The following is a 22,172-nucleotide window of genomic DNA, read 5'->3' as shown; positions in this document are numbered from 1 at the left end:
CATAGATGACCACATGACATACAATTGTTATTAATTATGTTTAGATGCCACTATATATATGCCACGTGGCATCATATATAGAAGCCACATGGCATTTGAATGTTGGATTGATGAATGTGGATGTCACGTGGTAGCATAAATGAATGTGCTACATGGCACCTAAAGGTAAATTAGCAATAATGCATGTCACGTGTCACTGAATATATTAATGTGCCTATACCACGTGACATTTGTATAAAACATCACATGTGTGAATGATGCACACATTTTAAAAAGTATAAAATATGTTAAAGGGCCAAACAATATGAAGTATCAAAAGTTGATGCCCACATTTTAAAAAGCATATAAAATATGTCAAATGGCCAACAATATGAAGTATCAAAAGTTGATTTCAGGATTTTCATGCTTTTTGTACTTTTATTTCATATTTTTTACAAATAAAAAACACCCAAACAAATGTGTTATGGTAAAAAGTATGAAAAGTACTTTAAAAAATACCACCAAATATGACCTAAACCAATAAAAAGTAAATGAGTCATATGACCAAGGATTTATATATCGATACAATACATCTGATACGGGGCATATTTTATCAGTATCAGATTAGGGCGATGCAGGATCCGTTACAAACATGATTTAAACTTGAAACACCACGTGCATGGCAAAAGCCTTGAACTCTCCGTTAAACCACTTGACCATGCCATGCATTATGATATTTAATGAAATAACGTAATTTTTATTAATGTCTATCAAAATAAATAATCAATATTTATGCTTAACAACCCCAATTAAAAATTAAAATAAATAATATTTAAAATTAATATTTTATAAACGAATGGAATAAATAATCTATCAATTCTATATTTACATCAAAAGGAGTACCAAAAATAATAATAGTATTTATACATGGGCTTGCTAACCAGAAAAGAGTCTAGATCTACTCCCCATACAAATGTACCTAACACCGACCTCATAGACACATCCTGCCATGTATTGGGAACATCTTCCATACTTGTGTTATTATTCATGCGAGATGTTTCTAATGCAAGGTGGAATGTGCATGTGAGGTCGGTCTGAGGTGCACTGGGTGAGTAGTAGATCCCATTTCACTAGAAAAACAAGAAAAAAAGGGAGGTTTTCTCTCACCACACGAGTTCAGTTTTGCTTAGAGAAAACATTCCTTTTGGCTTAGTAAGGAAGGAGTACAAATGCAAATATATACAATGCAAATACATGCAAAATAATACAAATTAGATGGTTTTGTACTCCTTCCAAAGCCTTTATGTTTGGTTTGAAGGAAAAGGCATGGAAAGGAAATGAAAGGAAAGGAAAGGTAAGGGAACCTTTACAAACCCTATATAGAATCTATATATTTCCCTATTTTCCCTTTCCTTTCCCTATCTTTTCCTTGAAACCAAACATGGCCAAAAAAATATGCTACAGCCAAACATGGCCTTCTTAGAGTTTAGACTAGTGGTGATCATGGGTCGGGATTTACACTTATGATAAGGGCTATAGCTTAGGCCCGGGCTTGGCTCAACCCGGGATTCTAAGCCTGAAACATAAGCCCTAGCCTAGGTCTATACGGTTCTAACCTAGGCCGGGCCTGATTCTAGGCCAATGTCACTCATATATAAAAATTACATATTTATATATTAAATGACAACATGCATATAAACTTATTTTATACATTATATAATATAAAATATTACATATAATATAAATTATATATATCGTCTTATAATATTTATATATAAAATATATAATATAATGTAAAATAAGATGTATATATATATGTACACATTATACACAAAATGTGTAAGTTTAAATATATGCAGGTAGGTTGGGCTTGAAGTATTAAGCCCAAATCCGACCTTAAAATTTACAAGCCTGATGTAGGCCCGACCCTGAACACAAAACCAGGCCCAAACCCAAAATTTTTGGGCCGGGCTGAAATGATCACCCCTACGTGGGGGTATAGCCACGTCATCGATTTGATAGGATTGCCATCTTATTCACCGCCAGAAGAATATCTTATAAATGGTAGGGGTATCAGCCACGTCATCCATTTTTTTATGTATTCGGTATTCCCTTCGAGTTCACATCTCTGTCAGGACCGCCCCACAACGCCCCTCATGTCTAACTTAGCCACGTCATTCAGTTTTGATTGCCGAAAAGGAGCGCGAATAGGCCAATAGGGTGCAAGTCGCACCAAAAGCATAAAAACGAAAATCCGGGTTTAATGAGATTGTTTCTTTGATGCTCTCCTGTTGACGGTTTGATGCCCTAAATTCCTCTTTGTTGGTATAAACTATTTAAGGACCAACCTTCGAAGCGAAGCAAAAGCGTATGTGTAGTTCTGCGATCCGGCACTTGATAGGAAAACCCTAATTTGAGCAGCGAGAAACAGATGGGTCGGCGAAAGAACAGTAACAAGAGTTCTACGAGCAACAACAATAACAGCAGTAACAACTTCGACCACCAAGTCACGAACATGAGTGTGGACGATGGAGATTTTGAAGAGACGATGGAGAGTTCGGTATTCGACGACTCCATCTCTGAGCCCGACGAGACACTCCTCGGTAGTGACCAGACCAGTGCGGACTATTACTTCGATTCCTACTCTCACTTTGGTAATTTGTTCTTCCTCCCCTTCGTTTATTGGTGTGCTGCTACTGGCTTTGCTTCGGATTGGTGGTTTTCCTTGATTCTGAATATGTACGCTTTTTTCCCGCTTGAGTGAAACATGAGCGTGCTTTTTTCATTTAATTTGAATCTGAATCTTTACCCCTTTTCCTTGCTATATGACTTTGCAAAATTTTCTCCACACTATTAAGCATTGACTCCTAGGATTCTTTTCCTAAGAAGCTATATTGTTTGCATCATTCCGTAGAGTGACTGATTTTGGTGCTACTGCCAATAGTGCTTATTTCAGCTTACTTATTACTTTTATTACTTCTGAGAAGAGCTAATGTTCTTTTCATTCGTGTTCTTGTTTGCAGGTATTCATGAAGTAAGTCTTACCACATTCTGATGTAAATTTGATAAACCTATCTGGTCATGAGTAATAAAAATGCATAATGGAGTTCAAACGTTGTGAGGACTGGATGCATTGAGGGACGGTTTTAAACTTGATTAAGATGCTATCAGTTTTTAGTTTTTGTAAGTGTTTATTTGCAAACCGTGCTTGGGATAAAGTTACAGGCTATCAGTGGTTCCTTTGGCGTACTAGGAGGGTGTTCTTTCTTTATATTATTTACAATGTCTATGATTTTCTCCAAATAAGTTGGTTCATCTTTCCAAAACCACTAGGGGCTCTTTTGTCTTCTTGACCAACTCTGCATCCTCTATGTTAAGCGAAGGTGCTTCGGTGTCTATTTTTTAGCCTTTGGGGTTATCAAATAAAAAAAGCCTTTGGGGTAGTGAAGCAGAACTCTTCAAAGTCCTGAGCGAGAATTCTCTCTGATTGTATGGCATTGTTCCATGCAGGAAATGTTGAAAGATACTGTAAGGACAAAGACATATCAAAATGTTATTTACCAGAATACCTTCCTCTTTCGGAATAAAGTAGTCCTTGATGTTGGAGCTGGAACTGGAATTTTGTCCCTTTTCTGTGCAAAAGCAGGAGCAAAACATGTATATGCGGTAGGTAATTCTTCAATACTGATACCTAAATCAAGTTTTTCTTATTTGATAAGCTGCAATGATAATTTTTCCTTTTTGGCATTTTTGAATTTTTATTCATTCAAAATTTCTTTTGGTATGAGCCTTTAAGTCATTTATATTTGTAGGATATGAGAAGGACACCCATATTCTGTTTTATATTCTAAACAATAAATGTAATGAAACAATGGATGGAAGGATCCCAGCTCTCTCTCTCTCTCTCTCTAGGATTCATTAAAATGCAGCCAATGGAAGAATTAAAGATATTGCCCAATGTTACCAGTTAAAAAAGACATTGTTGAAAGGAGAATTTATGAAAGCTTTGTACTTGTGGCTTTAAAAAATATAGTTCATGGCTTTCTTCATATATACTGATGCTATTTCATGCTTTCCTCTCTCTAATGGACAACCTAGTTAATGAGAGTAGAGAGAATTTTTTGTATATTGAAAATTCTAGTCCTTGGTTTGTTTGAGTGTGGGGCTTTAATGATATCCTTTCTTCCATATATCATACGTGTTCTTTTTGTTTATTAATTTAAAAAAAATGTAAAACATGAGGAAAAGGAAAGAGAACCTCGGATAAAGACTGGAGAAAAGCTGAAATTTACATGAGCCATGAGGCAATGGGAACTTGGGAAGGGATAAATGTAGGCTTATGATGCTCTTTTTTTTGCTACAGTTGTAGTTCTGTCATTGGATGACCTAGGGCTATGGAGAATAAGATGTTTGCGATTTCTTCATTTGTAGAAATTTTAGTTTTTATATTAGTTGAAAAGAAATTTTCAAGGATTTTAATTCATAACATCCTTTAATTTTTGTCTTTTTTCTGTTTTATTATCAGCATTTAATGATTCTAGATGGTTACTTAACATTAGACCTGTTCATGGGCTGGGATTTGGGCTCAGATTTATACTGTTTTGGGCAAGGTCTTTGGGCTGGGCCCATTTAGATTTTGGCAAAAGCTAAACCCAAGCCTGGTCCATGAACAGGTCTACTTAGCTGTGATATTGTGTGCATTGGATCCTTACAAAGATGCTAAGAAGGCAGGAAGTTGGGAGTCAATCCCAAGTCTCTCCTACATCCAGCCAAAGATCCTTCTGTGTCATTTGGCACCTTCATTTTAAGTGCATATATTTATTGGTGGCTTTGGTTTTTACATGTTAAAAATTGTAAGCGGTAGTGATCCTTCTGCAAAAATTTTGTTAAATTTGTAAGTGGGAGTGATCCTTATGATAATAATAACAGCTCTTTTTTATGGAAATAGAAATAATACTGTGACATGTTCTGCACTTGATTATGTTGGCAAGTGATGTATCTTTCTTCTTTGGTTTTGGTGTGCTAGTATTTTCATTTTGTTTGTGTAATTAGTTAATTACTGAGCTAACAACTTCTATTATTGCAGGTTGAATGCTCTCATATGGCAGACATGGCAACAGAGATTGTTAAAGCAAATGGGTTTTCAAATGGTGATTATCTTCCATGTAGTTGGTTGTATAAACAAGCATAACACTAATGTTCATTCATTACTTTATTGAAATATCCTCTTCTTTTTGTTAACTCACCTATCTGTTCCTACAGTTATAACAGTTTTAAAGGGAAAAGTTGAAGAGATTGTACTTCCAATCGCTAAAGTGGATGTCATCATTTCAGAGTGGATGGGCTATTTTCTTTTGTTTGAGAATATGTTAAATACAGTGCTGTATGCACGTGACAAGTGGCTTGTAAGTTGTACATTTACATCCCATTAGTATTTCCTAGTGCGATAAGGGTTTTACTTTTTCTCTTTGAGTATCCAAGTGGGATTTTTGATCTTATTGCTTGTTCAAAAAAGAAAAATGAAAAAAAAAAACAGAAAAAGATGTCTAGCTGCTGCTTCTGTATATCTCTTTGGTTGTGTGCATTCACCACCTTAGAATACTTCTTTCCATAATTTTTGTCCAAGATATTGAATGTTTCCCTTAGTATATTTACTTTAACATTTTGGTAATGACCCTTTTTTACTGTCTATTTACCATAACTTTTGTCCAAGATGTTGAATCAACTTATAAGTTAAGAAAATGAAATATTCCCATATATATAATTAATACTTACATCCAAGTTCTGCTCAATTTTATAGTTATATGTTTAGCTGAAGCTTCCCTATTGAATGTTGTATGTGTGCTGGTGCCAGTTTACTGTGCTACCTTATTGAAAGTCATGTCATTTATTGTTTTTACCAATATGCTAAGTGGCCTTACATTGCCTCCCCAATATGCAAGTTTATATTAATGATTGATACTGATACAATATATAGGTAAAGGGCTTTTTTTTTTATTTTACTATGATCAATGAAAAAAGAAAATAAAAAAGCATGGTTCCTTTGTTCTTGATTACGTCACAACATTGATAAAGAAGTACTGTCATTAATTGGAACCCTAACAATTACATTGTCTATATTATTTTTTGATGATTCAATTATATTGTCTATGTTGTCAAGTTAACGACATGAACAGTGAATAGTGGATAAAAGTGGGATAAAAAGCCTTTGATTTCTTGTCTTTGCTTTTACATGGGGGCCATTGATTTGATGCATGTTCTAGGATGACAGTGGTTGGTTTGGCTTCTCTGATATACTTTTTTGTTTGCACATAGATTAACGATGGAATTGTGCTACCAGACAGAGCTTCCCTATATTTGACTGCAATAGAGGATGCTGAGTATAAAGAAGACAAAATTGATTGTGAGTTAACTTGTTTGTATTGGAAAGTTTGTGTGTGTATGTGCACGTGTGCGTGTATGCATGTTCATGCTTGTGCAGGTGCATGGATATCCTCATGCCAGTCATGATTGCGTTTTGTTGACCATGTTAATGCCATAATTGTTTTTTTTTTTCAGTTTTTGTGGAGGTGCAAACTGTTTTCCCATTATAGCAATTTTCTACTGTACATGGTTGCACTTTTACACTTTTTGTTATTGCCTAATTATTGTTTTATTACTTTCCAGTCTGGAACAATGTGTATGGATTTAACATGGCATGCATCAGGAAGCAATCCATGATGGAACCTCTTGTAGATACAGTTGACCAGAACCAGATTGTTACAAACTGCCAGTTGCTCAAGGTGGTAAACATATTTTGTTACCTTTCCAAAGTCATTGTACTTCTGCCTGACCTGACAGTTGCTTTCCTTGATTCAGACAATGGATATATCAAAGATGGCTCCTGGGGATGCATCCTTTACCGCCCCATTTAAACTGGTTGCTGAGCGCAACGATTTCATCCATGCTCTTGTTGCATACTTTGATGTTACATTTACGAAGTGTCACAAGTTGACTGGCTTCTCTACAGGTTCTTTTTTTTCTCCCTCTCTCTTAAGCTCAGCATTACTGTCCAGGTGGAAAGGCAAAGCTAGGGGACGCAGGGTGCCTTGTCATATAGGTGCTTAGGTGCCTGTCTAGGCGATAGAGACGAATTTTTATTAAAAAGAACCCAGAACTTGCGTTAAATCCCTATGCAAAAAGAAACAATCGTCTAGAATTTAAACAAGCGATAAATCTTCAGTAAATAACAATGAAATCCGTATGAAAACATAGAAATATATAGGAAAATAGCATTTTTAAACAACTGGTTTCAACACAATATTGTCAACTAGAGTTGAACTAAAGATTATGTGCAGTCAGTCTTCCTGTGCAGTCAGTTTCCCTCTCTTCACCTTGCTCTCAACAGCCTCCAGTTCTCGTTGAACAGTGAAACCACAAATATCCTCCCATATTTATAAATAGATCAAGTGATTCAGTGCATTGCTACACCATTCAATTGTGATACATCTGACTGCTTGACCTTGTGTATAATAAATGATAGTAGTGACCTAGTAACTGACCGAATGACACTATTCAACCAGTGACCAGGCGTGTTGTGTATGCCTGATGGGCGAGTTCACATCTGCCCGCACAGAACGTCCCCCTAAAACGCCCCACATGCACATCTTAGTGTGCATTGAGTACATCTCCTGTATTTGTCATTGGGAGATGTTTCCAATACACGGTTGGGATGTGTACTGTGGGACGTTTTTGGGGCACTTTCTGTGGGGGGATGATGTGAATTCCTGATGGGCTCAGCGAACACCTTCTCTTTAAATTACTGGAAGAGTTGCAATTAGACAATCCCCCCAAAACGTCCTCGTTGCCTGGGCATCACGACCTTGTCAATTATGGGGGAAATGGTTCCTTGGTTCTTGGAATGACCTACCAAATGTTGAAAATGTATGGTAGCTTACATATTTAACAACAATTCATGTTCCAGAACTCATCTAGGTTGCACCTGCTTTATGCATGCTTTTCTCTTTTTTCACTTCCAGTAGCTTTTTCTGATAAGCTGTAAAAAAACAAACATGCAGGGCCAAGATCACGGGCTACACATTGGAAGCAAACAGTCCTCTACCTGGAGGATGTACTAACCATATGCGAAGGAGAGGCATTGGTTGGGAGCATGACTGTGGCACCTAACAAGAAAAATCCTCGTGATGTTGATATAATGCTCAAGTATTCATTGAAAGGTCAGCGTTGCCAGGTCTCAAGAACTCAACATTATAAGATGCGCTGATTTCCTATCATCATCTTCACTTGGAAGGATTCTACGCATATATGGTTTTTAATTATTGACATCTGAGCTTTATTATTTTAGAAAGTAATCTTCCAATTTGGGGCCATGAGATTTTTTTCTTTTGGTTATTTAATGAGAAAGAGCAGTAAAGCTCAAATGTATCATTTTTGTAATTTGCTTTAGTAATTTAAAGACGATTGATAATGAAATGTAATGTTAAAATCTTAAAATTTCTTTTTTCTCTCTATAGTGTAGCACCTTTCTTAAATCACTTGAAGATGAAGTATTTTGTTCACTATTTTGTCCGTATTAACATCAAATGTCAATATCTGTTATGTAGGAAAGGTATGAATGTATGATGTCAATCAAAATATCCTGTGAATTTTTAACCTATCAAAAACCCGTCAATTTTTATCAATGCCAGTTTTATGAGGTGTTTTACAACGTAAATGCTTTTTGTTTTCATTTATTTTTGAAATAGCCACATCAGCGTCAAAATAAAAACATGTTCTTGGACTCCGTTTTTGTTTTGAAAGGCAATATCAAGTTGGTATTTTTTGGAATCATCAAAATAATGGTTTTTAAAATAAAATTGAATTTTATAATATAAAATTGTATAATATTAAAGAAGCGGTTAAAAAACTTTGTATTTTTCATTTAGCAAAACAATTTTATTTTCAAACTAGATGAGTTTGATTTGTTCTCGAACCGACCACCAGACAGAGGTTGGATCTCCTGCCCACAGCTTTCCTATTCATGCCTCTACCCACGCCATAAATTTGGGACACATGTCCACTATTGCATGTGAATTCAATCAAATGTAATGGTACAGATTTTACGTCCATCCCGTCAGAATTCACCCATTAATCCAATTAATTTTTTAACCTATAAATAATTAATCTTTCCCCTTTCCAAGAATTCTAAATAATCCTATTATCTCCATTCCATTCTTCACTGTTTATTATTTCAAGAAACTTCACTAGCATCCGGCAAACAGCAACCTGCGGCGATGTGTTCATTGGCGTCTTATTCTCTTTATACTCGGTTAACCTTCTATTCTCTATGACGTCCTGTTTCAAGAGATTTTCCAGCAATTGACAACCAAGGAGATTACTGCACCTGGCCAGAAGAAAGTAAAAAATAAGTGAATCAAATAAAATATAACATATATAACTACAGCGAGAAGAACCTGGTTGGAAGAACAACTATAAGAAAATAATGTTCAATTTTTTTTTTTTTTGTATTGGTTGAGGTTACTTAACCACCGGTGTATTGGTGAGCACATCCTTGGTTGTTGGATGTCAAATGTCAGTGAAATCTCTTAGAACTGGACGTTATGAAGAATAGAAGAAGATTAATCAATGGAGTACGGAGAGAATAAGATGACGGTGAACACGTTGCCTGTTGCCACATGTTGGTAAAGTTTCTAAATTGTGGAGAATGGAACGAAGAGCACAAGACTATTAGGGTTCTTGGGAAGGGAAAAGATTAATTATTTTTAGATTAAAAACTTAATTGGGTTAATGGATGAATTCTGACGGGATGAATATAATGTCAGCCGCATTACATAATTACATTCCATTGAATTCACATACAACTCTGCACATGCGAAAAAGAGGCACATGCTAGTGGACATGTGTCCAAAATTTATGGTGTGAGTGGGAAGCTGTGGGCAAGAGATCCGGACTGGAAAAACAAGGCCCCTTGGTGGTCACTGGTCACCACTTGCACTTTAATGATACCGATGGGTAAAATCATATCATGCCTTGCCGGTGTCATAGTTGGAGCCTGAATGTATGGCCGATCAATCTTGGACCCCTTCTTGATTGTGGGCCTTCCTGTCTAATATTTGGAAAGTTCCTTTTTTCCTTAATACTGTGCCCATTACGTTAGTTTGAAATCCTTTCTTATTATCGCAACTCGAGTGAGACAGTATAAAGGTTCGTGCATGTAATAGCAGTGGAGTTTTACACTAGGCTTGAATTCCTATCTCATCTAATTGCTTAATGTAGCATATATAGGAAAAATAAGTCCGGACTCATTTGGTGAAGACAGAAGGCAATTGTTATATTGCTGCATAGTCTGCAGTTAAAAGCCCTAAAATTTGATGTCATATTTTCATTGAAGCAGTTATATAACCTGCTTCCTGCAATGCAGTCCAACAAGACTGCCAAGTCAACGACCATTGGCATGATGACTGTACATTGCTTTTAGCCTTGCTCGCATTTTCAAATTTCAATCAAGCTGCTTTGGATTGATTTTGTTGGTAACATTGTTAGCGATTGATCTCCTTCAATGTTCAATCCAAAGCAACATCAGTTTCATATTGCTTTTCCTTTTCTGCCGAGTACAATTTTGCTAAACAATAAAATATATGATGGTGTGAGCAAGTGGGCATGCTTTACATAGCTAATACAAGACCAAAATAAAAATAGAATGTTCACATTAGTCATATAACTAAATACTCCCTCCAACTTTGTCTAACTAGATCAACTTCTGCATACCTGAAGGCTGGAAGATATTCAAAGATGATTGTGCTTGTCACAAAGTCAGTCCCAACTCTCAAGATCAATCCCCATTATGGAAAATTTTCGTATAATTCTCTAAACAGATTTAATTTTACATTGCAACAGGAATTCTGACTTCCTACCCAAAAAAAAAAAAATCTGAGTTGAATTCTAAGTCCTCTAGCAGTGTAATTTATGTCAAGAAATAATTATATTTAATACTGAAAATAGAAAATTTTCCAAAAAAAAAGATCAGGAACGCTTGCAAGGAAGGGGTTTCATACTCCTAAAGCTCAGCCTTGGCTTTTGAAGTTTTTTTCAGGGTGTGCTTTTTCTTCCCTCGCCACCATCTCCGTATCCGGAATGCCATCTTGTTTGCATGTGTTTTCAATGCTGCCCCTGCATCTGCAACTCCTTTCGTGATCCTCTGTTTCCAATCTGGTTTTGTGGTTTCTTTGGCCCTCAAGACTTTTCCCTGCAGGTCACCCAAAGAAACACATATTATCAAATTTAAATGCCTCTGATGTAGCTTTGGCAAAAGGCAGAGCAATAGCGGATATTCCATAACTGAAATCAATAAAATAAGGATTGTACTGATTGATATCATAATAGTTATAACAAAGAATTTGCCGGTACCAATTTAGAAGGAAAGTCTCCATCATCATCGTCCTCATCATCATCTTCATCGACATCATCCCCAAACTTCTGCATTTTCAACAGATCTTCCTTTGAGTACATTTTCATGTTTGGTGCTCCTGGCATACCCTGTATGCATATTTCCAAAAAATGAAGTATGGTTAATAGGGAAAAGAAAATCAAAACATTTAAGAAAGCATGCAAAGAGGAGCAATGAGGAGTTACCTCCATGGATCTCAATATTTTTTCCATTTCTGCCTCTTTGGATGACTTTGGGATAAAAGGTTCCCCTGGACTCCTATCCTGGGTCACATGTATACAATTACTCATGAGTCTAAAAATTAGGAAATTCTCTCTCACTTCAACAGTTTGCAAACAACATATTCATAATCATGGAGAGATGGTGTCATTGAGTTAAAAAAAAAGCAACACCCCATGTTATAGAAAAACGGAAAAAATAAGTAGATTCCATCATAACCAGAACTGATCTATGCAGGGTTTCTACCAAGCTAAGTTTTGATAGTGCTCTTGAGCAATTCAGATTGCACTAAAGCAGGGTTTCTACCATATTCAGGACAAACAAGAACAGGTTGCTCTGGTGGGGGATCTGAATTGAGGAGACTTCCTAAATTGTCATAAGATGCATCACAGAGAAGTTTCAGTGGCCCTTGGAGGCTATTCCATCATATCAGAGAGGAGACTTCCTAAATTTTCATAGATCTCAGCAGTGACCCCCAGTTCCATTGGGTCTTGCAGTCAACAATTTCCCTAGCCGATAGGTTTGTACACGAGTGGGAGTCTCAAGGACTGACCTTAGTTGGGGCATCTCATTTCCAAGTTAATGATATGCCTGTTTGTGGGATACTAAGTAGCAAAGAAGCTGTTTTGTTTTACATTAAACGGAATTCCTTTCCCTTTAAGTTTAAGAAAGTTGCAAATTTACCAGCGTAATGTCTAATTAATTAGCTTTGAAGGTGTCAGGTCAATACTTCCAAAACCATAGGCAAGTTCTATGCTTAAGCATAACTTTAATGAGTGCTTGTGAATCAATATGGATTCCTGTAGGGGGTTTTTAAGTTTTTCACATATGGACAACAGACACTTGATGTTTCTACTTTTGTTTTCCCTGGTGAATTTAGGTTTGACTGATGACTCGTATTATAAAATATGGATGTTTATAAATAGAAGGCATGGACCATGTGGATAGAAAGAGATAAAGTAGAACAGTATACATGTTGCAGAAGAGAGAAATCTCCCATTGAATATTGAGTTTGACAAAATGCATGAAAATGCACTGAATGACATGATTGCCAAGATAGATCAGAAAGACCTGGAGATTATCTAGATGTCTGCACTTGACAATCATCAACTCCTGAGCATTCATGTTGACTTTAGGTATAATGATATAATACTCAATATTTGCAGCCTGATGATTTCTTCAGTTATATCTCTTAAACAAGAAGGCATCTATGCTGACCAGTTGTGTTAAGCTTTGCGAAAGTTCTTTTCTGTTTATTTGACTGCTTTCTATGTACCCTTTTGTAACTGTAAGCAAAAGATTATTGTTGAAACAGAAGAAAAGACCAACCCCAGGGCATTGACATCAAGGGGCAAGAAGCCAATAACATCAACTAATCAAGTAGTATAGCAGGAATGTTTCTCAAATCAGTGATGACCAAACGAGGACATCAACAAGCTTCTTTATTAAGGTATAAGTATCCCATTGAAGATTCACACTGGACAGGACAGCTCCCATATACAACCTTGCAAGAAAGCATCTATTGGTCCAAAGTCTTGGTGACACTTTCGCTAGTGGTTAAGACCAACAGGACCTTCATGCAACTATGTGAGTTATCACACCACGAGAATTAAATCTATGCCAATTGTAATCAAATCCTAAGTAGTTCAAACCTGAGTAACGCCATGAAAAAGAACAGATAAATTATTAATGTGTCGTAAAATTGATTGAAGAGGACAATGTCGAAAGATGCAGTTGACATTACCTGATGACTGAACTCATGGCCTTAATAGTTAGAGATCATGCATAAATTAATTGATGCTAGCTTAAGTCTTAAATTGTGCTTACCTTAGGAACCGGAGGTGGCTCAACTGCACATGCTTTTGTAAGGTCATTGCAGAGAAACTTTACCAATGCATCAATCGAAGGCTTTGCTTTAAAAAGATATTCCGCAACATCAGTGTCAGAATAACCCATAACCTGGAAAAAGTTTAAATAAAGGTTCAGTTATGTCACAAGAAAATGTATAGAACCTGATTGATTCACAATCTCAAGAGCTAAAGTTAAGGTCATTGCATGGAAGTGCTAAGAAAATGCATAAAGACTCTGATAGAGCAATTCGAGGGATGATTCGATATTTTATTTCACAATTGGAAAATGAGGAAACGCATTGCAAGTATGTAACTTTTATCTCAAAGTTGTTACTCCTTGAAATACTCAAAACTATTAACTTCCTTGAACAGAAGATTTATTTTTTTCTTATTAGTCAACCACTACAAGAACTGAGGAATAAACATAAAAAAGTTCACCTCCTGGCAAGCTCGCTCGACTGTCTTACATTCTGAATTACATTGTCCTTCGGAATCTTGTTCAACAAGCTGGAGAAAAGGAGGTGCTAACATGAGAAACCACATGAAGAAACTAACATGTATGAAGATAGTCTAGCTATACTAAAAATATATGTCAGCTGTCCATAAAAGTTCCACAACTGAAAGGTAGGGAAGAAAATTTCTCTGAAATAAGAAACCCAAAAGACAATTTACTTTCCAAACACTCAGAACCCAAAAGATTGGTACGAAAAGGGGTAAAAAACAGGGAAAGACAAATATATCGTTCTTACCTCCAACCTATCCCCCTTCTCTAGGATGTCAATTCGCAGAATCCAATCTGCTTCCTGCTTCTTCAAATTACAGACATTTTCTGATATGTCGATGATCTGGAGCTCCGAGACCTAGCCAATAAAGCAAAGATAAAAAGAAGGCAAAGGGAAAATCAGATCGAATGAGCGCGAGTCTTAGACCATTTAACAATGAATCAATTTAAATAAATATACACAGATATATCTGAATTAACGAATTCAGGAAAGACCAGAAAACCTTCTTGGGAGACATCTGGTCTTGTTTATTCTTGACTTGGTGGTATAGCTGATGAGCCAGCTTTTCACAAACTTGACATTTGATGTAAGGTATGTCTTCTTTTCTGGCAACTGATACTGGTTTCTTAGCAGAATGAGAGATGGGCAACCGTGACGATATTAGCAGAGCTGCTAGCAGAAAAACGAAGATGGATTCCGTCTTCGCCATTAATCTCTCGATCGAACTCCGCAGCGCTCTCTCTCCTTATCGATTTCGAAAAACACGAGATTTATACGAATAGAATACAGTGTCTTTTGTCAAGTTGCTACAGGAACAGCTACACGACGAGACCGGATCTGCTCCTCACATCGTGCGCCTGATCTCACAGGCACATCCCACCATGTACCGAGAACATCTACCGTATTTATATGTTATTATTTATGGGAGATGTTCCCACTGCATGGTGAGATGTGCATGTGAAATCAGTGTGAGGCGTGCTGTGAGAGGAGCAAATCCGGTCAGAGACTAGAGAGAACTCTGTATGAATTATGTGTTGGCCGTGTTTGATTGGTTACACGCTGGTAGCTTATGCGGGTCCCTTCCCTATTAACCAATGAGAAGCGAAGGGTTACGTGGTTTACGGGAGAGGCAGTGGACTTGCTGTTTAGCTTCAGTCCCCACTGCACTGGTTGACTGGTAACGAGTCAAGGTCCTCAGTCTTCTGCAACTTCAAGGATCCTGGAGAACGCTGGGATTTTAAGAAATAGGTAAGGGTGTTTTGGTCAAAACAGGTTATGAAAGGAAGGCTAAACGGATCGGAGCACCCTCGCCTCTAGCCTGTGGCCTTCGGGTTCGGGCTTAATTATCTATGAATATGAACAATGATTAGGTGACCCAGCGGGTGAGCCACACGTGGTCTGACACGTGCCACGTGCCCAAACTAATACCCACATGGCAGTCCAAACCACTCATATGGAACGCTGACGCTTGCTGTCTGGATATGAAAGGAAGCTTGCTGACCGCATGAACTCTTGCTGTCACAATTCACAAGGTTGAGTTTGTCAATTGCCAGGGCCTCACGTGTTTGGCCGCATATTATTAAAAAGCATATAAATAATTAATAATACTTATGAATTTTATATGAAGAATAAACATGAACATGACCCTTATCCTTGAATACGAGGAAGGTAGAGTTGGGGAAGATTTTGCATTGTGATGTGTGAGAAGAATTTGGGTTCTCAAAATCCAATTTGTTGTAAATTCGGGGCAAATATAGATTGGGAGGTTTAGGGAGATAGGTAGTGTCTAAAATTTATAAAACCCTCCGTCAACCCGTCCCATTGCCATTTGCCAATGAAGCCATTGGGTTGCTAAGTAAGAATTTGTCACAGCCTCACCCAAGAGACTTAGTGATGAACTACTTTTAAGATGATATTGGAGCTGTTTAATTTTCAATCTTTATTATTTCCATTATAATCAATTAAATGTCGGTATGAGGTATAGATGAATCTGTGCTTCTTCACTGTTTAAGCCCAATGGGCTTTAATATACGTAGGCATGTTAGAGAACAAAAGCTTATTCATGGATCCCACTTAGTAACTTAAGCTTTTAACTTAAATGATTTCTTGAGATGGTATCATAGTTTATTTGACCAAGTGGTCTACTATTTCATCCTCATTACTTCAATTATAACTAATTAAAATTTCAGGCATAAGATATGGGTGAGCCTGTGGTAGGCTATGCTTCAAGCCCAATAACTTTTAAATAAAGGGGTGTGTTTGAAAATAATAACTTATTCAAGCCCCTCACCAAACGGCTTAAACTTTTAGCTTGAATGGTTACAGGTTATTTGAGATTGTTTGGCTGGTTAATTGGGTCAGTAGTCTTGTAATGGAGCCAAAAAAGGGGTGAATCCAAATCTTCCACATCTTGTCATTTATTGTTTATCATCTCTTCATTCTTATCAGGTTGTTCATGATAGTTCTCTATTATTTAATGATAAAATAACGCCATTCTCCATTGGCTATTAAACTGTAACGATCAGGGAGTGAAAGTATTTGATCATTATATCTCAAAAATCCATGCAAAACTAGTGCTTGATATGTCAACAGTGGACTATGAAGCTCCGAAGCCAGACAGCAATAAAGTTGAAGGTGATATTCTGTTTTACATTGATAGCAAAGGTGAGGGTGACCCAGAGATAATCGACTCCATGGATGCTGCATTTTTATCTGCTCTCCACACAATGAAGCTTAGAAAATGCCGAATATCGCCTTCATGATTCTCAAACAACTATTCAATCTAAAAGCTTAAGCGGTTAAGTGAGGTATTTGAATAGGTTTTTATTTTCTAATATGTCCCCTTACATGAATGCCCATTAGGTTTGAAATGTGGACAGTATAGGCCCATCCATACATTATGCTGAAACTTAATTAATTATAATGGGGGTGATAAGAAGTGAACACTAGACCACTTGGTCAAAGTGATTCATCTCAAAAAACCATTCAACTTAAAAGCTTAAGCTGTTAACTGAGGTCATTGTTTGGAACTAATGCTGTTTTCTTGAAAAAGGGAAAATTTCTGTTTAGTACCCTATAATTTGGGCCTAGTGCCACTTTGCTCCTTAAACTTTAAAATGTGGCAATTCAGTATCTGAACTTTTGAAACATACTACTTTGATCCTCAAACGAATTGACACGTTTTGAAAGTTCGGGTACTGAATTGTCGCATTTTAAAGTTCTAAGACCAAAATGACACTAGGTCCAAAGTACAAGATATTAATCGAGAATTTTCTCCTTTAGAAAGGGTGTTACATCAACATCACGTCTAAAATCTGTTTTTTCAGACAATACTTGATTTGGTTATGACGTTTTTTCAGATCATGCTTGAAAATCAGGAAAATATGGTTTGAAAAAATGTCCTTTTTTATGTTTTCTCATTTTTTTGCTATTACTAGCAATGGCATGCTGATATGGCATTGAAAAATGCCTATATGGCAGCAGCAACATTAACAATGGTCCCAAATGAAAAAAAAAAAAGAAAAGAAAAAACATTTTCTAAGAAAATGGTATATCAACACAACACCATTTTCTTAAAAAAGGAAAAAAAAAAAAACATTTATCAGTTGGTTGTAAACATGATCCTCTTATTGAGAAGACTTTGCCATTTGGTTATGATGATTATCCAACAGTGTGAGCGAGGTAAAAAATCCACCCACTGATGAGATACTGAAATGGAAGAATAGAGTTTTAACAAAGTAAAGTGATGCGATATGGGGGAGCTTTGTAGAATATCATTAAGCATGTATTGGATGGTGAACACCAAGTGATGATCAGGCGGTAGCTGGCTCCTTAGAAGAGTCAACAACTATAGGTTCTGAATATTCCTATGATCTACAACACCATAATCCACCAGATTTTGTAACAAGTATCAAATAGTCAGTTCCATGGCGGATGGATGCGAGTTCGAGAGTCAGCATAGAAGCTACAAGAAGATTCTTCGGCTGTTTCCTTTTGAGATTAATTTGTAAAACCCACCTCTGAAGTGATTTTCTCGACTGTTGAATGCTGATGCAAGGTTAAAAATATCTATATGGATGACGTATTGGCCTGTATCGAAGTTCTCCATTACTTTTTTTAGTTTTTTTTTTTTTTCAAACTGGTTCAGGGGTTGTGTGTGTAGGAGGGTCACTGACATGATACGTATCGACTAATACGCCATGATCCTTGTACCGATGGTGTGGTTATGGAATGATCGAATGCACCTGATGAAAAGAAAAATGAACCAAGCTATTAAGGCTCTACTATATTGGATTATTTTCCTCTTTTATTCTTTTGTGTAAAAAGATATTAGTATCATGTAGTGTAGTAAGCTTATGTACTTTTTTGAAGCAATTATTCATTCCAAGAGCTTAAGCTGTTAGATGAGGTCTTTATATAGGTTTTTATTTTATAACATGCCCTCTAATGCAAAAATCCATTGGACTTGAAGTATGCATAAGCATAAATCCACCCATATCTTGTATTGAAAGCTGAAATTTAATTAATTATAATGGGGGACAACAAGGATAAAACACTAAGCCACACTTGGTCAAATATACACTAATACTATCTCAAAGAATCATTTATCCTAAAAGCATAAGCTTTTAGGTGAGGTCCTGAATAGGTTTTTAATTTTTATATAACAACCATCATTATCAACATCATCATCTTTTTCTTCTTCTTTTGTTATGTGGGCCTGTATATGATATATACTTGGTTTTGCCCTTAACCCTCTTTTGTCTTTACTTATGCCACTACTCACATGGCACAATACAATTTCTTTAGAGCCAAAATTGGGTAATGCATGACGGATGTATTAATCAATGCTTTAAAAATGACCCAGATATTGAACCTTTACCTCCGAGTCATGGGTCACTAGTTCGACCATACCGCATCAGCATATTTATTGTGTGTGTGTGAACATGTATATTATCAATAAAATAGCATATAATTACTTTTACATGTAATATATGTATATATGTATTATTTTCTTTTTTATGTTTAAATCATTATTTTGAAAACCAAACTAAATGGTTGAACCGTTTAGCTTGGGATCGATTAGGTCACTAGTTCCGTTTTAGCTTTGAACTGTTACTTTGCAAAAAAAAAAAAAATTTGAAATGGTTAGAGAACTACTGACTCAGGTAGTCAAACCACTAAAACCATTCAACCTGAGAAACAGTTTAAAAAAATAAAAATTAAGAGAGAAAAGAAAAGATTGAGAGATGGGGGAGGGACTAAGACAAAACCTCAAATCTGAGCTCATTGAGATATGTGTGTGTATAGAGAGAGAGAGAGAGAGAGAGAGAGAGAGAGAGAGGGAGAGAGAGAGAGAGATTATAGAGAAATAAAGATCTCAGATCTCACATTTGAAATCAAAGAATGAGAGAGATCTAAACAGGCTAGAGAGAAACATCACCATTGCTTCTGTTGCTGCCGTTGTCATTGCCGATGAACGTAATCTCCTCCTCCTCCTTCCTTTGTTCCTTCCTTTCCTTTCCTATTTTTCCTTTTTTTTTCCTCAATTGATAGCTACCCTAATATTCCAATCCAAGGATTAAAACCATAGACCACTTGAACTGTTTGACCCAGATGGTCAAACTGCTGACCTGAAAACCAGTGATCAAAGTGATTCCATTTTTGGGTCGGTATTTAAAACCTTGGTTTAATTTATATTTTTTAATTTTTTTAATTTGCAAAAAGTGTTAAAAATTGTGATTTAAGGCCAGCAAAAGTTTCCTTTGGTGAAAATAGATCTCAAAAAGTTACCCGAGATAAAAAAAAAATCGCTCCAACCAAATATTCGAGTACAAAGTAATGACTTCTAAAAGTTTGTATACACATTTAGTGTGCAACCTGTGCCTTAATCATCAAATTGAAGGGTCAATGGTCCAATTGCCTAGGCTAGACAATTTATGACCAGGTCAATGGTTTTTTGCCAAAGTTTGGATTTTAAGAGAAATTGACTCAAAATCATGGTAAACTGATGGTTCAGACGGTATGAACAACTGGATCAAAAACAGGTTGAAGACATTGGTATTAACAAGGGTGTGCCTACTAGATCTGGTCTTAACACTGGAAAGTGGTGGAAGAACAGAGCATTGTCACTTCAATTTCTTGTTTCCACTTTTATTCAGAAACCTGCTCTTCCATTAAAAAGAAGGTTTTTTCCCTTTATATCCCATTTAGTTCTCATTCATGTTTTACTATTTAGCCTTTACTTGTCTATTACATTGATTTATTTTATGGGTTTATTTTTGCTGTCAAACAAATTCGGGATTTAGTGAATAATCTCTTCTTTCGTGGTTTAAAACACGAGGACTTTGTAAGTGCGGAATGAACACATTCAGAAGACCTTTGTAAAGGATGCTTTTAACATTGTGGAGAAAGAGGAGGTGGGTTAGTTGTCTCCATTTTCAATGCAGTATTTCCAAGATAATATTTTGTTGCAAAGGAAATGGACTCTTCTTCTTACTTGGTTTGGATGATAAGGCCATAAGAGAAATCAAAACAGGAAACTTAAAATAGAAGGGGAGGATAAATATTATTTTCACCTTTTTTTATTTCTTTTGAAGGGCTAAACAAGGGGGTAGCCCATCCCCCAATTCATGTGCAGGTGGAATTCGACCCCAAGCCTCCACTAGAACCAACAGATGACCTTACCAACCAGCTGATTGGAACCTTGCAATTTTTTCTTTCACCTCTTTCAGTTAAATACACCTTCAATAAATCAGATATATCTGACTTCTGAACCCGCTAGAATACTTTATATTTTTTCAGGTCTGTTCAATGCCTTCATTAAGCTGAAGAGGTAGAAAAGGTTAGGGGTGAAAGTTTGATGAGCTGGAATGGATTTAAGCTCAATCCTGGCACAACTCTAAGAATTGGGTTTAAGGTCAAAGCTCCAAGTCAAGCCTGAACTGTCCAAACAACACTGATTTTAATGCACTACATTTTAAAAGCTGAAAATGTAAGCTCAATTATTACTTTCTATCTCATTTAATCCCCTTTTATTAAGTCTTATACTTAATTTATTAGATCCCATTTTTCTTATTATATCGTATATTTTAAAGTTATTTTTCACTAATAAATGCTACTAATTAGATCTATGTCAACATTTCTAACAATATAAACTCGTATATTTTAAAACCGACTCAAAAACAAAACCATTCTTTATCTAATTGGTGGCAAAGCAATTCAACCATCCAAATCGAATAGATCAATCTATGAAGTCATGGATAGATAATAAACTTTTTAAAATAAAAATAAATATAGAAATTTACAAAAAAAATATAGAAAAAATTAGACACATTTATGATTTTTTTTACTCAAATTAGAAAAAAAAGTGTAATAAACAATATTTATTTTTATTCATAGTGAAAAATGAAATACATAATTTATAATTGACCAAAAATGAAATATAAAAATTAATTATAAAATGTTAAACTTTTGAGTCAAATGTGTTAACCTTTAATGTCATAAATAAATAATAAAAAGTAATAAAATATAAAAATTAAAAAAATACATAAGTTTTATAAAAAAAAGAGCATTCAAGCACATGCATGATATCATGTATTTATCATATTAAACAAAATGTAAGTGTGACATATCAAAATTGTTTGTACACACAAAAATACAAAAAAAAAAATTATAGAAAAAATTGAACACATCTATAATTCTATATTTACATTATTATTAAAAATATGAATAAGATTGTTTTACTTTCTTTTGACTAAAATCAAGGTTTTAAAAACCAACCCATAAATGGAACCACTTTGGCTTCTAGTTTCTGAGTCAGGGGTTCAATTATCCAATTTGATCAGGTCAAACTAATAAGATGTAAAATATAATGTAACTTTTTATTTTGGCCATTAGATTAAGATTAGGTTAAAATACATCGTATATATGCATTATTATGAGAGGGGAGTATAAGACTTTGGGAATGAGGTGGCCGGTTAAAGCTGAGAAAAGAGAGAGAGAGAGAGAGAGAAGAAGAAGAAGAAGAAGAAGAAGAAGAAGAAGAAGAAGAAGGAAGCGTTGATGGAGGTAATTTACTATAAAATTCTATTTAATGAGTTAATTAATAACAACATTTATTAATTTTTGGTAATTTACTAACCATACTAATAAGAATATTTAATTTTTAGTAATTTA

At 35.7% G+C, this 22,172-nt stretch overlaps 2 protein-coding genes across 3 annotated transcripts; one reads left to right on the top strand and one right to left on the bottom strand.

Annotated features, from left to right (window-relative positions):
- The first annotated feature begins 2,248 nt into the window (after positions 1-2,248).
- Positions 2,249-8,487, top strand: LOC148842393 (protein arginine N-methyltransferase 1-like). Of its 2 annotated transcripts, XM_088957842.1 has the most exons (9): positions 2,268-2,633; positions 3,003-3,013; positions 3,490-3,645; positions 5,066-5,129; positions 5,242-5,384; positions 6,295-6,382; positions 6,646-6,761; positions 6,838-6,988; positions 8,037-8,487. In XM_088957842.1, the coding sequence occupies exons 1-9, from the start codon at positions 2,411-2,413 to the stop codon at positions 8,240-8,242; spliced, it is 1,158 nt and encodes a 385-aa protein (XP_088813968.1). In that variant the 5' UTR covers positions 2,268-2,410; the 3' UTR covers positions 8,243-8,487. The 2 variants fall into 2 exon arrangements, with proteins under 2 accessions (XP_088813969.1, XP_088813968.1); XM_088957843.1 differs by lacking the exon at positions 3,003-3,013 and having other exon boundaries at positions 2,249-2,633.
- A 2,304-nt stretch (positions 8,488-10,791) lies between these two features.
- Positions 10,792-14,994, bottom strand: LOC148842392 (uncharacterized). The gene is made up of 7 exons (XM_088958322.1): positions 14,500-14,994; positions 14,244-14,354; positions 13,933-14,001; positions 13,472-13,603; positions 11,611-11,688; positions 11,386-11,514; positions 10,792-11,224 (listed from the first exon to the last, which is right to left on the bottom strand). The coding sequence occupies exons 1-7, from the start codon at positions 14,704-14,706 to the stop codon at positions 11,036-11,038; spliced, it is 915 nt and encodes a 304-aa protein (XP_088814448.1). The 5' UTR covers positions 14,707-14,994; the 3' UTR covers positions 10,792-11,035.
- Positions 14,995-22,172: the final 7,178 nt, after the last annotated feature.

Source organism: Nelumbo lutea, chromosome 8, assembly GCF_056320005.1.
Source record: "Nelumbo lutea isolate HS-2025 chromosome 8, American lotus-T2T, whole genome shotgun sequence".
In the NCBI taxonomy this organism is placed as follows: Eukaryota; Viridiplantae; Streptophyta; class Magnoliopsida; order Proteales; family Nelumbonaceae; genus Nelumbo; species Nelumbo lutea.
Note: the sequence above shows the minus strand (reverse complement) of the source record. Positions and strands in the feature narration are given on the sequence as shown.